Genomic DNA, 16900 nt, shown 5'->3' with positions numbered 1-16900 from the left:
TTGAGGAAAGGGCGTCCCAGCCGCGTCCCCTCACGGCAACCTCCCCCGGGCACGGCGGGGCCGGCCGGGGCCCGGTACCGGCCGGTGGGGCCGCCCCGGGCCGCCTGAGCCCAAGCGGCTGCTGCTGGGAAGGGAGGCGCCAGAAAGGGGGAGCTGGAAGCGGAGCTAAAGCCCCCGGGGAGACCTTCCCGGCCCGGTTTGTGTTGCTGGAGGTGAAGCTGCAAGGGGGATTGAAAAGAAAATCTTTTTTCTTGCAGAGGCCGTTTGTTCTATGGCTCCCCAGGAACGGGAAAGACGCTGGTTGTTCGTGCTCTTGCTAACGAATGTAGCCGAGGTGACAGAAAAATACCGTTTTTTACGAGAAAAGCTTCAGAGTGCCTGGGACAATGGGTGGGGGAATCAGAACGTCAGCTTCGCTCGGTATTTGGACAGGTAAGGTTGAAATGTGCAATGTATTCTGTCAGAGTTGAAACCATCATTTTTATGGTCAACATTTTTAAGTAGAACTTGCTCTTTTTTTCTTTTTTTGTTACTTTGGATCAGGGGCTTGAAACTGAGTTGTGTGGGGAAGGAACAAAACGAGAAATCTTTGCAAAGCAAGAAATTACCTCCCACCAAAACAGCCACTGAAAAGTCTGCAGGAGGCAAGAGGTGATGGCTTTGGATGAGAGGGAAACAGATGCAGGCTGGAAGCATGGTTATTTAAATTCATAAAGGAAGCTTGCTTCCCGAACCTGTAATTGAATTAAGTTCTGACTCGTGTTTTTTTTTTTTTTCTTGTTTGTTTGTTTGTTTTTTTATGGTAGCCAAAAAGCTGTAGTAAGTACTGGTCTGATTTGTTTTGTGTCGCCCAGTAACAGTGGGTTGCCACAGACTGCCATCTTCTGTTAGTCATGCCAGATAGTCCATTAGCTCTATCAGTAGAGGTCCCAGATGCTAAAGTGAAAAATCGCGTTTAGGTGACATTCCAACCATAATGTTTTTGTGCATTTTTTTCTTCAAATACTGCTGTTTTACTCTGTGTTTTCATTCTGGGCCTATCAGATGCGACCTTCAGTTATATTCTTTGATGAGGTAGATGGCCTCGCTCCTGTGCAGTCCAGTAAACAAGACCAAATTCATAGGCAGTACATTTTTGCACCTACCTAAAATCTGCTTGATTTTTGGGGAATAAAAAAAAGGATGATGACCTGCTTAATTTCCTGTGAACACATTAATTTATCCTGAAAACTCGTAACTCAATGTCACTAAAGGTGATTTTAAACGATAGTTGAAAACAATACACTAAGCCAGATATCAGCACGTGGTCTGTGTTAACTTACCCATTTTTTTATGTCTTAAAATGAATCTTGTCCTTAAAAAGCTTGTCCTTTTTGACTACTCATGGTAGAAAGTCATGTGGAATGTAACAAAATTTACTGAACTGGTAAGTCTAAATTATGTTTTTCTACTAGTTCCATTATCTCAACACTTCTGACACTTCTGGATGACATGGACAACAGAGGGGAGATTGTGGTAGTCGGAGCCACCAACAGACTAGATTCTATAGATCCTGCTTTACGGAGACCAGGACGCTTTGACAGAGAGTTCCTCTTCAACTTGCCAGATAAAGAGGTGAGAACTTAAATTCAACATTAATGCTAATGTGGCAAAGTCCAACTTTATAGAAAAAAAATTTACAACGTGAGCAAAAGAGTGATATGTGGAGACACCGTGTCATACCGTGGTCGGCAAATGTGGTACTGAGTATATATGGTCAAGATGATACCACCAAGTAGTTAGTTCTGTAATCAAATCTTTGATTCCCGAAGTTGTTCCCGTTTGCTTAATTATTTAATCCACGTAGGCGCTTTCATCTTGACATTGTGTTCTTGGTCTCAGTACTTCCTTTATGAATGGATAGGGGACGTATTTGCATTTGATTGTTCCCCGGATCGGTGGTAGTAGTTTGAGTCATAATTATTTTCTTCTTTATAGTAATTGTAGCAGCTTGAAACACAGCGCTAGAAGTGCTTTCTGCGACTTTACTGACTGAAAAGCAAATTTGATGACCTGATGAGACTGTCACAATGAAAGTTTGCTCAATTTTAGAGAAGTTTTTTGGAGAAAAAAGATCTGTTTCTGGATAAATTTTTCATTCCAGTGTTTTCCTCTGGGTCATTAGGTCTCATATTTTGGAAACCTATTATAGAAGGTATAAATGCCTTTACTTTCATTGCAGGTTCCTATCAAAAGTTCAGTGTAACAAATTAAGAAATACTGGATTTCCTGGTTGAAAATGCAGAGTGTATATTACGTAACTGTACAATACTTGAAAGTTTAGCAAACAAGAAAAGTATATTAATATATGGGGGGTTTTGAGGGAAGACTGTTTTTTGTTTGTTTGATTTTTGGTTTGTTTGTTTTTGTGGGTGTTTTTAAGGAAAACTTAGGACAAGCTAAAATGCGATGATTTTGTTTCCAGGCTAGAAAAGAAATTTTCAAGATTCATACTCGTGACCGGATCCCTAAGCCACCGCACCTGTTGCTTGATGAGCTAGCTGAGAAATGCATTGGTAAGACTGAAAACAAAATGGATTAATGCTTGTGACTAAGTTCTGAAGAATCTTAGCTTGTGCCAGGCAGTACCCAAGCTCTTGTGCCTTTCTGCACAACTAGTCCATGAGTCAGCTGGCACGCCTTCGTAGCAATCAGGTGCTTTCATCTATTTATTTTTGTTGTCGTTCTTCATGTTGTCTGAGAACATTGAATGGTTTTGGGGCATCTTCCTCAAGAGTACAGTTTTGATGAGGGGCCTGCTTCTGCTTAATAAGCACAGGATATCAGGCAGTGAGCAACATAACAAAACTTCCCTGCAGGGCGGTAGCACTTTCAAGTCCCTGTTAACCTGTTTAGTTTTGGCATTACAAATTCTTTAAATGTTGCATATTGTAAACCTGGGCCTTGACTAATGTAACATTTGGTTTTTGTTTATTAAGGTAATGTGGTGCAGATATAAAATCCTTATGTGCTGAAGCTGCGCTGTGCTCTGTGTGTCGACGCTATCCTCCGATCTGTGCAAGTGGGGAGAAATTGCGACTAGACGTTAATTCCATGAAAATAAAAGCAAAGGCTTTTTTTATGGCTCTGAAGAAGGTTGTTCCAGCTTTAAACAGGATTGTGGCTTCACCTGGACAAGCACTGTCACCCATTTTTAAGCCGCTTTTTGAAAATTCAGTAGCAAATATTTTACAAGCCGTGCAGAAGACATTCCTGCATGCAGAGCTTGCACTAAAGAAGGACCGACAGCAAGGTATAACCGTAGCATCCACTTCTTTAAAATTCTGCCAGAGCGAAAGCTTGTGGTTTGTGCAATCAGCATACAGAAACCTTCCAGACATAGTGATGGTAGAATTTTATTATTTGCATGTGCGTGTGTTTATTTTGGGAATATCTGGAATATAATGCATAGGTTTTATTCTGGATTCTAAACTGCAATGCCAAATGGAAGCTCTGAATGACCCAACACCCGGTAGAGGACTATGCGTTCTCTGCTAAAGCATCCTGCTTCTGACAGTAGCTAAGACAATTAGCATTTGTAGAGGTTGACTGAAGGTTTGAAGTATAAGGCACCTCTTTTCCTTTAAAAATAAAAACTCCGATACGTGGAGGGGAAGCATTTTTAGGTTGGTGTTTTTAATTCCTTTCTGAAGAACATCGGGACCAGGATACAAGTATAACTGGTTTAAGCTAAATATTGTTTTAGCTATCGTGATTTTTCACCAGTCTCCTAATTTAAATGATTGTGGAAGCAGAGAGGCTAGGGGATTGGTAATTGCGCTCCCGCTCTGCTGTCTGCCTTCTATCTTCTCCTTCAGTGATCTTTAAGGAGCCTTACATGGAAGATGCATTGGTCTCTCTGTCAGGTCTCAGTAGTCCTAGACGAATGGAATTCTGTGACCATCACACCCTTAATCCCCGTGCTTTCATTGTGGGAACCTCCTCCAGAAAGAAAGGGTCTTGTTTTTATAGCTATTTAGCAGCTACAGAAATTGTTCCTAATCTTCTTTATTCTAAGGGGGAAAAAAATCACCAACAGAGTAGCGTACCTTATACATACACATCAGTGGGACATAAGACAGCTTTATTGAGACTTGTGCCATCTCCTTAGATCTGTGGTGGGATGAACTCTAGGAAGTAGCATTGTGTGTGTGCCCTCAAATGAAGCAAGGGTTTTGGCACTGATTTAGAAGCTGTATTAATGCAAGAGAAAGAGGCACAGGCTATTCAGGAAAGTTAACAAACCTCTTTTGTCTTTCAGACAATTTAAATCCTATTTTACAAGATGATATACTTGACAGTGATGACGACGCATCCTCAATCTCTGGAGATGAACTACCAGATAAAATGCCTGACAGACGAGCGGAAAAATTCCTCTGTTTCTGCAGGTAAAGAAAGATGGGTCCCCATTATGTTTACATTCTTAGGACTGCTGAGCCTTTGTAAACAGTTTCAGCCTTTAAAAGCGTGAGGGTTGGTAGATGAAGGGGGAACATCAAGTTTGTGTGTTGAAGGGGTGCTCGGTATTCTCAAGAAGAAAGTGTGAAGGGACTAAAGTTCTAATGAAGTAAGTTGCTCTAAATGATCAAAGTGAAAAGCCCAGGCTTCTCTTCCTGAGCCAAAGTGATCCGCAGACTACTAGAACATGTCTACTTAATCCATGGCATTCTTTGAAAGATTCAAGACCACATAAACGTGCTGTCTGTCCTTTCAGCTAAAAATAAGCAACTTTCTGGATTTGTGTTGCCACCTTTTGCCCTTCTGTTTTGCAGGACTGCTAAACAAGTAGTGAATTCTGTAGCAGAAGGAAAACTGAGAAATGGCTTGTTAAAACACCTTGAGACAAATTCAAACGGTGTTTTTATTTGTTACCATTAAGCTACCAAATTGTGTTATCTTTTGGTATTTTAATGTGGAAGTCACGTAAGCCCACGGTTGGAAAGTTAGATTATGTTGTCACAGTCGCGTCAGTTATTTTTCTCACTTTCTGTTGCTGTGCTGTCCAGGAAATGTTCTGTCCTTTTGAGCAAAGTTAACTCTCTAGCATCCTTGATTTAAGCCAGTAAAGGTACAGCCTTATTGTAGTGGAAAAAAAGCAAATGCTTCTCGCAAATATATTTCCTAGTAGGAAAGCAAGATTGCCAGGCTATTAATTTGCAGTCTTGGTTTAGTAACGAATAGGAAACAGAAGGGAAGAAGATGAAACAATTAGAATGACTGAATAAATTAACTGGAAATCTTACATGTGTTTAATGTACCGCTGTCATTTAACCAATCCAGTTGTGTGCTGCTTTAGATATGGCCCATGTGGTTCAGCGCCCACATCCATTTTTTTCTAGAAAAGCTGTTCTGCTCCTTTCTTGCTACCTTCTCCAGTAACTAGGGCCACATTTCGGCTAAACTTGACAGATGTAGAGATCTCTCGGGTACTTCAACTTGAGACCTTCTGAAGACTGGTGTATATGGGAAGTGATGAGATCCAGATTGGTGTGTGCTGAGAGAGAAAGTTGCTGTGCTCCCCCATATCAGGTAGCAGATCAGGTGTCGTCTGTGTATTTGGTTAGACAGTCCATGTGTACACTTGAGGAGTCATTACGTAGCCCAGCCAAATGGACAGCAGACACGATAGAGATGGGCGGGATTTCTGAGGGGGAGTAATGGCACAAGATTGTAAGAAAATGGGCTTTGATAGTCTTCCTGATCACAGAACAGCTTATTACTTGCTGGAAAATGGAGATTATTTGGGGGGGGGAGGGGGGATGGGGAAGTATATAGGAAAAGTACTTGGAACATCTGTGTGTCTATTCAGCACCTCATTTCTAAACTTGTTTTCTTATGACTCTTGTTCTAGGAGTGCTTACTACAAACCAACATCGTGTCAGCCTCATCTGCTAATAGTAGGAAAAGCAGGATATGGCCAGGTTTCTTATTTGGCACCCGCGGTGTTGCATGCTTTGGAGAAGTTTCCCATTCACACCCTGGACCTATCCATTCTGTTTACTAATATTGCACCGCCAGAAGAAATATGCAGAGTGGTATGTTCTTTTCTTTTTCTTCTCATAGGATTCATTGACTGTATGTAAAGGATCAATTGAGTTGCAAGTAAGGTAAGCAAAATTCATTGGTAATGGAGGTGGCCTTGTTTTCATGTGCTGTTATGTTTGCTTCTGTCTGAAAATCCACTTTTCTTTTAGAGAAAAGCATAAACATTATGGATGTTGTACACATCCACATTTTCCATACCGAATTTTACAGTGAGGATGTTGCTAGCAGCTCAGGAAGCTGGGAGGTGCTGTTAATAGAGCTCTGTCTGTGGAAAGAAATGCTGGTCTCAGTGGGATCCAGAAAGTAGTTTTCCTTGCCTCATAAGACTGTGTGCTCTCAGTAGATGGCTCTGTATCAGACTGCATGTCGTGTACTTTTTGTAGCCTTGTTTTTTATTCTGTTTGTAAGGCAGCTAAGGTCTGGGGCTTCTGTTTGTTTTGTTTTTACATGTACATATACAACTTGTGCTGTTGCAGTATGTGCAATCAAAGCATTAAAATTCACAAAACGCTTCATTTACAAACTGATGTGGTTTTAACTCGAAAAAATAAACATAAGCAGATTTGGTGTTTTTACATTTAGGCAGGAAATTGTTGTTTGACATCACCTTTAGTAAAAACATTTGTGAGCCATACAAGTAAGGACAGACCCGTTACATGACTGGATAGTTGTGTCTTAACAGGCTACTCTACGTGTTTTAGTTTTTTTAGTGTTTTAGTTTTCTTCTCCAAGCTTTCCTTTTCGCTAGCTGATCCAAAATGCTCAGAAGACAGCACCAGCATAATTTGTGCAAAATATGCAGTGCTTGAAATGTAAATGACAAAAAGATATTTTTACTGAAGAGATTTCTTCTGCAGTCTGTCATTTCATGCTGTACTGGGTAAACTGCTAATAATGCAATTTAGTAGAGAATTGAAACGCTTTAATAAAAAAATCAGCTTCTTTCTTCATATGAGCCAAAGCTTTCTAAGCTGGAAAGCCGAGATCCAGTTTCTGCTTAAGTAACTTTGAAATCAATTTATAGTTGTATTCCTAAACAAACTGTAGTAAAAGTACATGCATAACTTGGATGACTTCTGAGCGTTTACATTAAAGGAAGGTGTTCAAAACAGGAACAAGCTGTTCTCCTTCTGATTATTTTGTCTCAGTTATTGGGGGAGAGAATGGGTCTTACGTAGGTGTGTTTATTGTCAACTGCTTTGAAAGTGCTTAAGTTTCCGCAGCAGTTTGTGTGCTGGTTCTAAATTCCTTCTAAAATAAGTCTTGAAATTCCTTACCTCCCTTTTGATACTAGAAATTGAATAATGGAGGAAACCCAAGAAGTGCTAGCTACTTCAGACACCTTCTTTTGGTACAGAAATAAAAACTCAGCAAAAAGCCCTCACTTGTCTACTGAAGCCTTTCTCTTCCCTCTATAGCCATAAAGGTTCTAACTAAAGGGCAGCAAGGCAAGTAAATACAAAGTAAGCGATCTTGGATGTGGTGAATGCCATTACTTTATCATTGCACAATCCTTTCATTGAAATGTAATTCTGCAGGTGTTTCTTAAAGGTGATATTTGAACTTGCCATGCTAAGCTGTGAAAATGTAGCCTTTTAAGGCCAAGAAGATAACTTCAGTTTGTCTTCTTCAGGTTATTAGTAATTTTAACAGGTACTCATCTTTTTGGAATAGAGTATGATTTCTTTGTGGCCTTAAATCTGAAATGTTTTTTCTCCTTCTGCTTTCGATCCAAAAATTATTTATTAAGGAATTTGGAGAAGTTTACGAGTAAGGAAGACAGAACAAAATTTTTTGAGGACCTAACTCTAAATGGAACTGCTAAGCCTCCGGTAAAGAAAGCAGGTGAGGATCTAAGAAGTACATCTAAAACCCTCCTAACTGAAAGTTACTAGCTCTTTGGTATTTTCTTTGCTGGTCATTTTCTATCGGTAATTTTTCATCTGCTTGTATTTGAGTACTGTGAATTGGCTAATTTTTCCTGGTTAATTGAAGTTCGCCGGACATTGGAAGTCCTGCCTGTAGCATCACCAGCTGAGCCTCAAGAGCCGACAGAGGAAGAAGTAGGACTGCTGGAGGAGGAATTGGAGGATACGTTGCGTGAACTTAGAGTTTTCTTAAGGGAGCTTACTCAGAGACTTGCCACTGACAGACGTTTCGTGGAATTTACAAAGCCCGTTGACCCACAGAAGGTAAACAAGCGTTGATCTGTGCGTAGCATCTTATCTGTGTGTACTTGTAATTTCTCAGTGTTTGTATTTCTCAGCATTTTGGGGAAGGAAGGTTTAACTTTGTTTTTAGGACTGCTCTAGTGCACTGTTGTGATTTTGCAAGAAGCAGGCAGGGCTTTTACTTCTGCTGACTCTCCAATATCTGTGATTGGATTATTCGCTGAAAGCCCTGGTTTCATTCTAAACCGTCAGACCAAATGCCACCACGGCTTGCTCATGAAAAGGCTTTGATATGTAGGCATGTTAGAGCACTGAAAAGCACAGAGATCTTTCTTTATAATTACAAACAGTATTTACAGGACTATGTTAGTGAAGTCTGAAGCTCTTTATTGGACTGTCAGTTTCTGTGGGAACAGGAGTAGAAGCAGCAGTTTGTAAAAGAAGTTTTGAGATTCTGTTCTCTGTTTCATCTGGAACTCCTCAATATGAGATCAGCCTGAAGTGCTGTGTGTTTTCTTTTTCCTCCCATTTGCTGCTTAGGTCCCTTTTTCTCCTTTCATGTATTCAAAAAGTCTAAACTAGGGGCATATACTTCAAAGACAGATGTAACTGGAATATGCCCGCGTATCAGCAAAGTCCTGTTCACGTAGGCATGCGCTGACTTTTCTTCCCCTTTCCTCCTAGGTTCTTGAGGTGTGAAACATCTAGACAAATACATATGTCCTCATGCAAACTAGTCATTAGGCGCCTCTTACGGTCTGAGTAAAGAAATGAGCACCCCTGAGCCCAGTTATCTCATTCTAAAGCAGATGCCTGGAATAGACGCCTCAGAGGTGCAATTTGTGCGCCTTTTTCTCAATGTCAACGACAAAGAGAATGTCGGATGGCTTACTCAGATTTCATTGCTGTGATTTTTCTGAAGCAAAGTGAAATGACTCTCCCACCCTCGGTGTTCCTTCTCTACTATGCTTCTGACCTCCCTACTTCATTTTTTCTTCTCGTAGCAGCTGTAACGCCAGTTGAAAGAGCCCTTCCGTTTTTGAGAAGCGAAGTGGTTAATTTCAGCATCTTCTGATGCGTCACAAGTATTCAGGGTTTTAAGAAGACATTTATTGAAAGTCCAAATGATTTTGGTAGACAGCGTGCAAGTGTAAGAAAACCTCTGAACACATCTATTTGATTGGCAGGTACCTGGTTATGCAACAGTCATTAAAGAGGCAATGGACCTTTCACCAGTTCTCAGTAAAATTGACTCGCCCCAATACCTAAGTGCAGGAGACTTTCTGAAGGATATTGATCTAATCTGTAACAATGCCTTAGAATACAACCCAGATCAAAGACCTGCAGGTGAGGATGTGCTTTTTATGCCTAGTTTAAAAAATCTGTCAGATGTATAGATGGATAAATGCTGTGTGCGGACAGTAGCCTTTGGATGGATTAGATGATTTTGGATATCCACAGAGAACATTTCTTACCGAGTTGTAAATATTTCAGCATTTTGCTACTTGGGCATGGAATTGGGATCTAAGTGTTCACAAGGAACATCTGCTTTTTGTTTGATTGGGGGGTGTTTGTTTTCTGTCTCAGTTTCAAATTTGTATGGAGCAGTGACGTTAGCTGGAAAGAAGGGAGAAGCCAAGTATTTCTCAGTGAAGATGATAACAATTCTGTCTCTGTATTTGTAGAAAGAGATTGTTTTGCAGGTACAGGATACTTCATTGAGACTGTATTCTACATAAACAGAAAACCTGACTGAAGACATTTGTGTCATTCCAGATTCTTAGACACTTCAACTGACTCCTACTGGACATTCTCAGGTAGGACAGCAACAGATGAGTGTTGAGAACACTGTGGAAGCTTCCACAGAGCCAGACAATGTAGTTATTGTGGATCACTATGAGCTCAAAGTATGTCTAATTCCAAGTTTTTGTAATACTCAAATAGGACATATTCTTGCGACCTGTACAACTGCAAATTAAGTCAGTTGTTAAGCAATGCCAGTTAAAACAATTGGAAGGACATATAGATTGTGAAGTAATTCAACCTATAATGCACTGTGACTGTTTAGTTTCCACACCTCGTGTAGATTTCTGTAGGCTACCGTTTGCTTTTGGTCAACTGTAGCTGAGGAGACAGTTTCTTTGCCTAATTTTTAAGGTAAAAGGCCTCGTTGAATTTTAAAATACTGCACTGATGAGCTGCTAGTACTATTGGTTATGATTGTTGTTTTAACAATTTTTATGATGGGTTTGAGGGCTTTTCTTTGGGGATGTTTATTATGTATTTAATTTTTTTTTGCATGCTTTGATGTATTAGGAACCTGAAAAGGATCTTTATTTCTTGCAGTGATGATTTTAAACCTGAAGATAGCAGGTTGACATAAACTAGCTAGTCATGGATAAGCGACTACTTTTCTGAAATTCCTTCAAAATGCAGTATTAATATTTCCCATCCATACTATTGCAGTGTAATAAGGGTTTGCCAATCCCTCACGGGAGGAAGGTGGTTATCCTAGGCTCCAGTGGGGGAAATGGGTAAGAGTGGCCCTAGGTACGTGAGGAGAAAGGTTCCTTTGCATGAGTTGGAGAGGGCATGAGTAAGGACCATCTTGAGGGGAGAGCAGAATGAGGGAAATTAGAAATTAGAACGAGGAAATTAGAATTTAGGAAAATTGCTAGGAGTCATGGAGGTTGGCCCAAAACAGATTAGGACTGCTGTTTCTGTGCTGCATGAATCCTGTGTGGGGAGATTATGAGCAGATAAGAATCCTCTTTGGTAAAGGGGCTTGTCAACACAATTTTTGTCACATCCTTAAGCTGTGACCTAATTTGTAGAGGCGATACTAACTTTTTAAAGGTGTGTTCCTAAGGAAGCAGATTCCAGGTTTCTCTGTTGTTCGTGTCTGCCAATATATATGGAAAAGCCATAGAGGTTTTTCACAGAGTCAGCTAGGTAAACCTCAAGAAGTAGCTGGATTTTTGTTGTTGTTGTTTGCTCCTTTGTCCTCGAACTTGATGAACTTCTTGATCAGCGTGCAGCCATCTACATGGCAGCAGTTAGGTACAGTTTCACATGGGACCTCGACCTTTCTCAGATTTTCCTTTTGTGTTTACTGCAGCTGAAAGTGCTCTGGGTGTTTTCTGTGTGTTTTATCTCCATGTTGTATAGAATGAAGTTGAGGGGAATACTCAGGTTTTGTGCTAGGTGGTCTGAGGCAGGCAGAGGCAGAGTTTGATGGTAAGATGATGAGCAGCAGTATTTCCAGGGCGCAGTAGTATTTCCGTTTGGCATGGCTGCTCTCTAAAGCTACATACTCACAGTCTCACAGCGATAGTGAACAGCTGTGGCGGTGGAAGAAGGTGCTGCCACTAGCTTGTCACTGTGGCTGTGCCAGAGATTATCATCTCTGCATCTTTGGTAATAGAAACGACTGTGTGAGAGATTGGTAATTGCTACAAGCAGTCTCTACTATTTATCCAGCCCTGAATTGAAAGGTAGGATTGAGCTAACTAGGCTAACTTTGCTTTGGGTGCTTGAGCAATCTGTTCTGCCAGCAGAGTTGTAGGCATGGTACACATTTGGCTAAAGGGTAAAGGGAATCGCCTAAGGATGCTTCCTTCTCCAGCTGGCACAGCTGTATCTACAAGATCTGTAGCCCAGCTTCAAAACATGCTTTTTACAGCGCCCTGTGCTGCTGCAACGGCTTCTCTAGTGAAATGCAACAGTGGCTTTGCTGTGGCAGCAACTATCCTACAAAGAGGATCGTGTCATTCCCTGCTGCTTTGGAAGCAGCTGACTTGCAATTATGACCATAGATGTGATAGATTGATTAGTAATAAAAGATTGTCTGAAATGTAAGCCTTTCCTTTCTCTGAAGTATGAAAAATGAACTCATTTTCTCCACTGAAATCACATGGGATATTTAATCTGTTCTCTGAAGCGTCACATTTTATTTAAGAGCGTAAGAAAAGTAGGATGTCACTTGTTACTGTTGAACCTCTGGAAACATAAAGAGCGTATTCAAAGGATCTCGTGCTCTTGTAAGGTTCTTTGTTTTTTTTCCCATTGTTTTCTTCAGAAACTGTTGCACACTGTCATTGAGCTAACCAGGGGATTTGACGTGTTTCACTTGGAAAAAGTATATGGCACGATTAATCAATGTATTTACAAACATCGGGAAGACTATGACAAAACCGATTTGGTGGAGGTAATTTTTGGTTTGTGTTATAGCACTTTCTGTCACCGTTCTGCAGTATTTGTGCATTCTGGCTATCACGGTAATTTAGCATTGCTCTTTACTGCTTAGTTGTCTGTGCACAGACAAAAACACAAGTCAGACTTTTTCGTTTCAGTCTGGAAGACGTTTATCCGTATTGCAAAACCATTGTTGTACTTGGCATAATTGTTGGCAGTTTCAGCAGGAGAAAGGTGGAACTCGAAGACAGTGGGTTCACCCACACAGCCCTTTCAAAGCAGTTAACCTTAGTCTGTCAGTAGTTTTTCTTGGGGGCGGGAGGGCCATGAAGGGAAGGTGCTTTTCTAAGTCTTTCGCTTCCTCTCTCTCCCTCTACGGCCAGTCAGGCATGGTAATACTTCGTAGTCGTTCCATCCTTGGAGAGAAATTGAAGTATATAACAAGAGTTTGAGACTTCTCTCTAGTCACACTCTAATCTCTTTTTAACTAATATGCTTGACCATCTGTAATTTGGGAGATTTCTGCCTGTGCCAGTTTTACACTAATGAGTCAAATTCTCTGGTCTCTTCCTGTAAAAGATGCTTTCCGAGTTGTCAGAACTCAGCAGAAATCTGCATGAGGCATCCGTGGTCCAAGTCAGGTGTTCCCAGTGTACGTTGGCTATTCAGTCTTCTGATTCAAGATCCTTGAACCCATTTGTCTTGGGGTCGCTTGTGCTTGAGAACAGATAAAAGTTGTTATGCCTATCTGTCTGCCCTAAAAAGAGAGTGCCTCTTTTTTCAGGCACTGGTCATCTCGATCTCTTCTTCCACATCTGAGAAGGAGTTAGAACGGACGCTCTGTTCCGCCTGTGAAAGAGAGAGGATTCTTTGGATTCAGGGAGGCCGCTCCTGAAGAAATGAGATCTTTTAGCTTGAGAAGGGCTTCCCTTCTGTTATCTCAGGGCCTGTGAACTTTTGTAACTTAACTTTTAATACTTAAATTAAAAGTAATTAGCTTTCTTGGTTTTCTATTTCTTCCTTTAGCTTTAACAAACAAATCTCTCCTATTCAGAGGGCACTGTACAAGTTAGTCAGGAGCGTGCTCTGCTGTAGGAAGAGAGAGAACTTAACGGGTAATTATTCAAAGTCTAGAAATTAACTTCTTGAGCTTGTTGTGGCTTTTCAGGAACTGTTTCTAACTCTTCTTAATTGTTGTGAAACCACTGCTGATACAGGTCCATACAGTTTATATCCTACCCTCTATTTTGGATGCATAAGGATGCATCTGAAGCTAGAAGGGGTAATAGGTCATTGTGATGGTGGTAGCACACTATTTTGCTAAATATTACTGACTCTGTATGACAGAGTCTTTATTTTTATAGTAATAGAAAGTGTTCTTAAGCTTTCATTTGTGCTTGCTGCTAATTTGTCTTTGTTTTTCTTATTAGGAGATTAAGAAAGGAATCGCAGTCTTCCAGTATTTCAAGTAGTGGGATCTTCAACATGATTTCTACTCTCCAAGGCACCCAAGTTTCAAGGCAGTGAAAAATAAGAAAAAACCATCATCCCAGGGTACCCAAGCACATAACCAGAGAACACAAGTTCCGTGTTTGAGCACCAAAGCATCTTCCCGGTGCATTCAATCACCATTCTGGAGCACCCAAGCTTCTTCTTGGATGTGGTCTTAAACTAACAGAGGATTCATTTCCATTAGATTTTTGGAGGAAATTCTTCATACTGCCCACTGTGACACCTGGGTGACACAGCCACCGCTGCCCTTCTAGAACAACAAGCTTGTTTCCAGATAAGCAGCGCATCTTACCTGAGGACACATACATCTCCCTGAAGCACCCAAGTATTGTTCTCAAGCACTCAGCAATCTCGGAGCACCCAGGCATGTTAACGGGGCAAACAAGCACTTGCCCAGGGAACGCAACGACACTTGTAGTAATCAGGCCCCTTCCTGGAGGAGACAAACTGCTCTCTGCAGTACTCAAGCACCTCCTGGGGCACCCACGTATCTCCCAGGTTAATAGGAGCATCTTCCTAGAGAGCCCAAGGACATTCCCAGGGCACACAAGCACCTCCCTCCTCAGAGCACATAAGCATATCCCTGCTGCACCCAAGGTTCTCCCCTGGTCACTCAGGCATCTCCCTGGAGATCCTAAAACATCTTGGTGGAACACACAAGCACCTCCCTGGGGACACCACCCATCTTTGTGGACCTGCAGACATCTCCCCAAGGAATCCAGCACCTTCCTGGAACACCCAACTGTCTTGCTCAGGGCAAGCAAGCACTTCCCTTGACACCAAAACCTATACCTGGAGCACCCATGCCTCTTCGTGGAGCACCCAAGGATCTCCCTAAGATACCCAAGCATCTTCCCAGGACACCCAAAAACTTGGGCTGAAGGTCTGCAACACCGTTTCTGCAGCAGACACTTGGTTCCCGTTCTGCTGGGGGGGCTGCTCAAAGCCAGCCCCTGCTTGAGCAGCTGCTGAGCTCCAGCCCCTGCTCAGGCTGCAGCGGGACTCTGGCCCTGCTCAGCCTCAGACACGGCTTCAGCCCCTGCTCCATCGCGCACTCACCTCCCTGTCCTGCCCTGCTCTGCACTCTGCTGCCTGCTACCAGGGTCTTCTGTCCCAGCTGGGGCCTGCCCACACCCCTGGCCCTTTATCCCAACTGGGCTGCCATGTCACGGCCCCGCTGTGACACCTGGGTGACACAGCCACCGCTGCCCTCCTGCCCACGGTAACACCTGGGTGACACAGCCACCTCTGCCCTCCCGCCCAATGTGACACCTCGATTACACAGCCACAGCTGCCATCCCACCTACTGGGACACCACTCAATATCTCTTTTTTTACACTCACAGGTTTGTCAGTGAAAATAAAATTTAAAAGAATTTGTCAGATTCACCCCCAGAAAAAAATATTTCTGGCAACTTCTGTAAAGCTCACCGGTAATGAATACCAAATAATTCTTGAAGTTCTAATTAAAAGTGTTGGTGTTTTTATTTCTTTGCGTGTTTCTTGTCCTTTTCTTATTAAAGTTACATGCATATGCTTTTCTCTTTCTCTAGCTTGGAAAGTTCTCTTACAAAGATACCTTCTATTTCTAGCTGCTTTCTCTACTCTTCTGTTAAGAAGAATCCTCATGGTCTGTGTCTTGTCCTTGTCTCTATGTTTGCTTGGTCAGGTCTGTGTCTCAGCACTTCTGCTTATTATCACAGAATCGTAGAATCATTTAGACTGGAAAAGAGCTCTGAGGTCATCAAGTCCAAGCGCTAACCCAGCCCTGCCAAGTCTACCACTAAACCACGTCCCCAAGCACCGCATCTACACGTCTTTTGCATAGCTGCAGGGACAGTGACTTAACTCCTTCCCTAGGCAGCCTCTTTCAAGGCCTCACAACCCTTTCAGGGAAGAAATTGTTCCTCATACCCATCCCGTACCTCCCCTGGTGAAACTTGAAGCCATTTCCTCTTCTCCTATTGCTTGCTACTTGGGAGAAAGACTGACCCTCATCCTGCTACAACCCATTAGGAGGGAGTTGTGAGAGCGGAAAGGTCTCCCCGAGCCTCCTTTTCTCCAGGCTAAACAACCCCAGCTCCCTCAGCCTCTCCCATCAAACTTGTTCTCTAGAGCATTTACCAGCTCTATTGCCCTCCTTTCCACATGCTGCAACACCTCGATGTCCTTCCTGCAGTGAGGGGCCCCAAACTGAACACAGTATTCGAGGTGCGGCCTCACCAGAGCTGACTACAGGAGACGGTCACTTTCCTTGCCCTGATGGCTGCACTGTTTCTGATCCCAGACAAGATGCTGGTGGCCTTATTGGCCACCTGAGCACACTCACGTCTCATACTCATATTGTTCTTTTTTTTTTTTTTTTTTTTGTCCTGTATTTGTTACCCCTTTTGATGCTACTTCTTGCTGTTATCTCAGTTTAGAACCCCTCAATCAGACAGCCTTGTGTGAGTCAGCATCCCCACATCCTGTCCCTTTCCTTATCAACTGGCACCTTATAGGACCTCATCCTTAGAACTCAACATGAATTGCTCAGGGATTTGAAAGAGGTGAGAACGTAGAGTTGAGGATGCTGAGAGAGGGGAACAAGGCAAAGGAGAGAACTTGAGGTGAGCAGAGTTGGGCCTGCTGAGGGACCTGCTTGGAGGATTCCTTTGGGATATTGCCCTGTAGAGAGGAGGGCTGCAGGGAGGTGGCTGATGTTTGAGCATTGACTGATAGAATGGACTGGGTTGGAAGGGATCATCAAGGTCATCTAATTCCAACCCCCCTGCCATGGGCAGGGACACCTTCCGCTAGACCTGCTTGCTCAAAGCCCCATCCAACCTGGTCTTGAACGCTTTCTGGGATGGGGCATCCACAGTTTCTCTGGGCAACCTCTTCCTAGGACTCACCACCCTGATAAGAAAATAATTTCTTCCTCATATCTAATCTAAATCT

The 16900-nt window shown here is 42.4% G+C and overlaps 1 protein-coding gene across 1 annotated transcript; it reads left to right on the top strand.

Moving 5' to 3' along the window:
• Nucleotides 1-87: 87 nt before the first annotated feature.
• Nucleotides 88-15445, top strand: LOC308187138 (ATPase family AAA domain-containing protein 2-like). Its single transcript, XM_080609292.1, is given in 14 exon segments — nt 88-432; nt 544-651; nt 1455-1614; nt 2465-2555; nt 2979-2981; nt 2984-3292; nt 4301-4427; nt 5891-6074; nt 7835-7929; nt 8080-8276; nt 8940-9602; nt 9941-10072; nt 12334-12462; nt 13880-15445. Coding segments are annotated over 9 exon segments (1167 nt in total). The 5' UTR covers nt 88-271; the 3' UTR covers nt 7859-7929; nt 8080-8276; nt 8940-9602; nt 9941-10072; nt 12334-12462; nt 13880-15445.
• The last annotated feature ends 1455 nt before the right edge of the window (nt 15446-16900 follow it).

Source organism: Anser brachyrhynchus (genome assembly GCF_964034855.1).
Source record: "Anser brachyrhynchus genome assembly, contig: SCAFFOLD_145, whole genome shotgun sequence".
In the NCBI taxonomy this organism is placed as follows: Eukaryota; Metazoa; Chordata; class Aves; order Anseriformes; family Anatidae; genus Anser; species Anser brachyrhynchus.
Note: the sequence above shows the minus strand (reverse complement) of the source record. Positions and strands in the feature narration are given on the sequence as shown.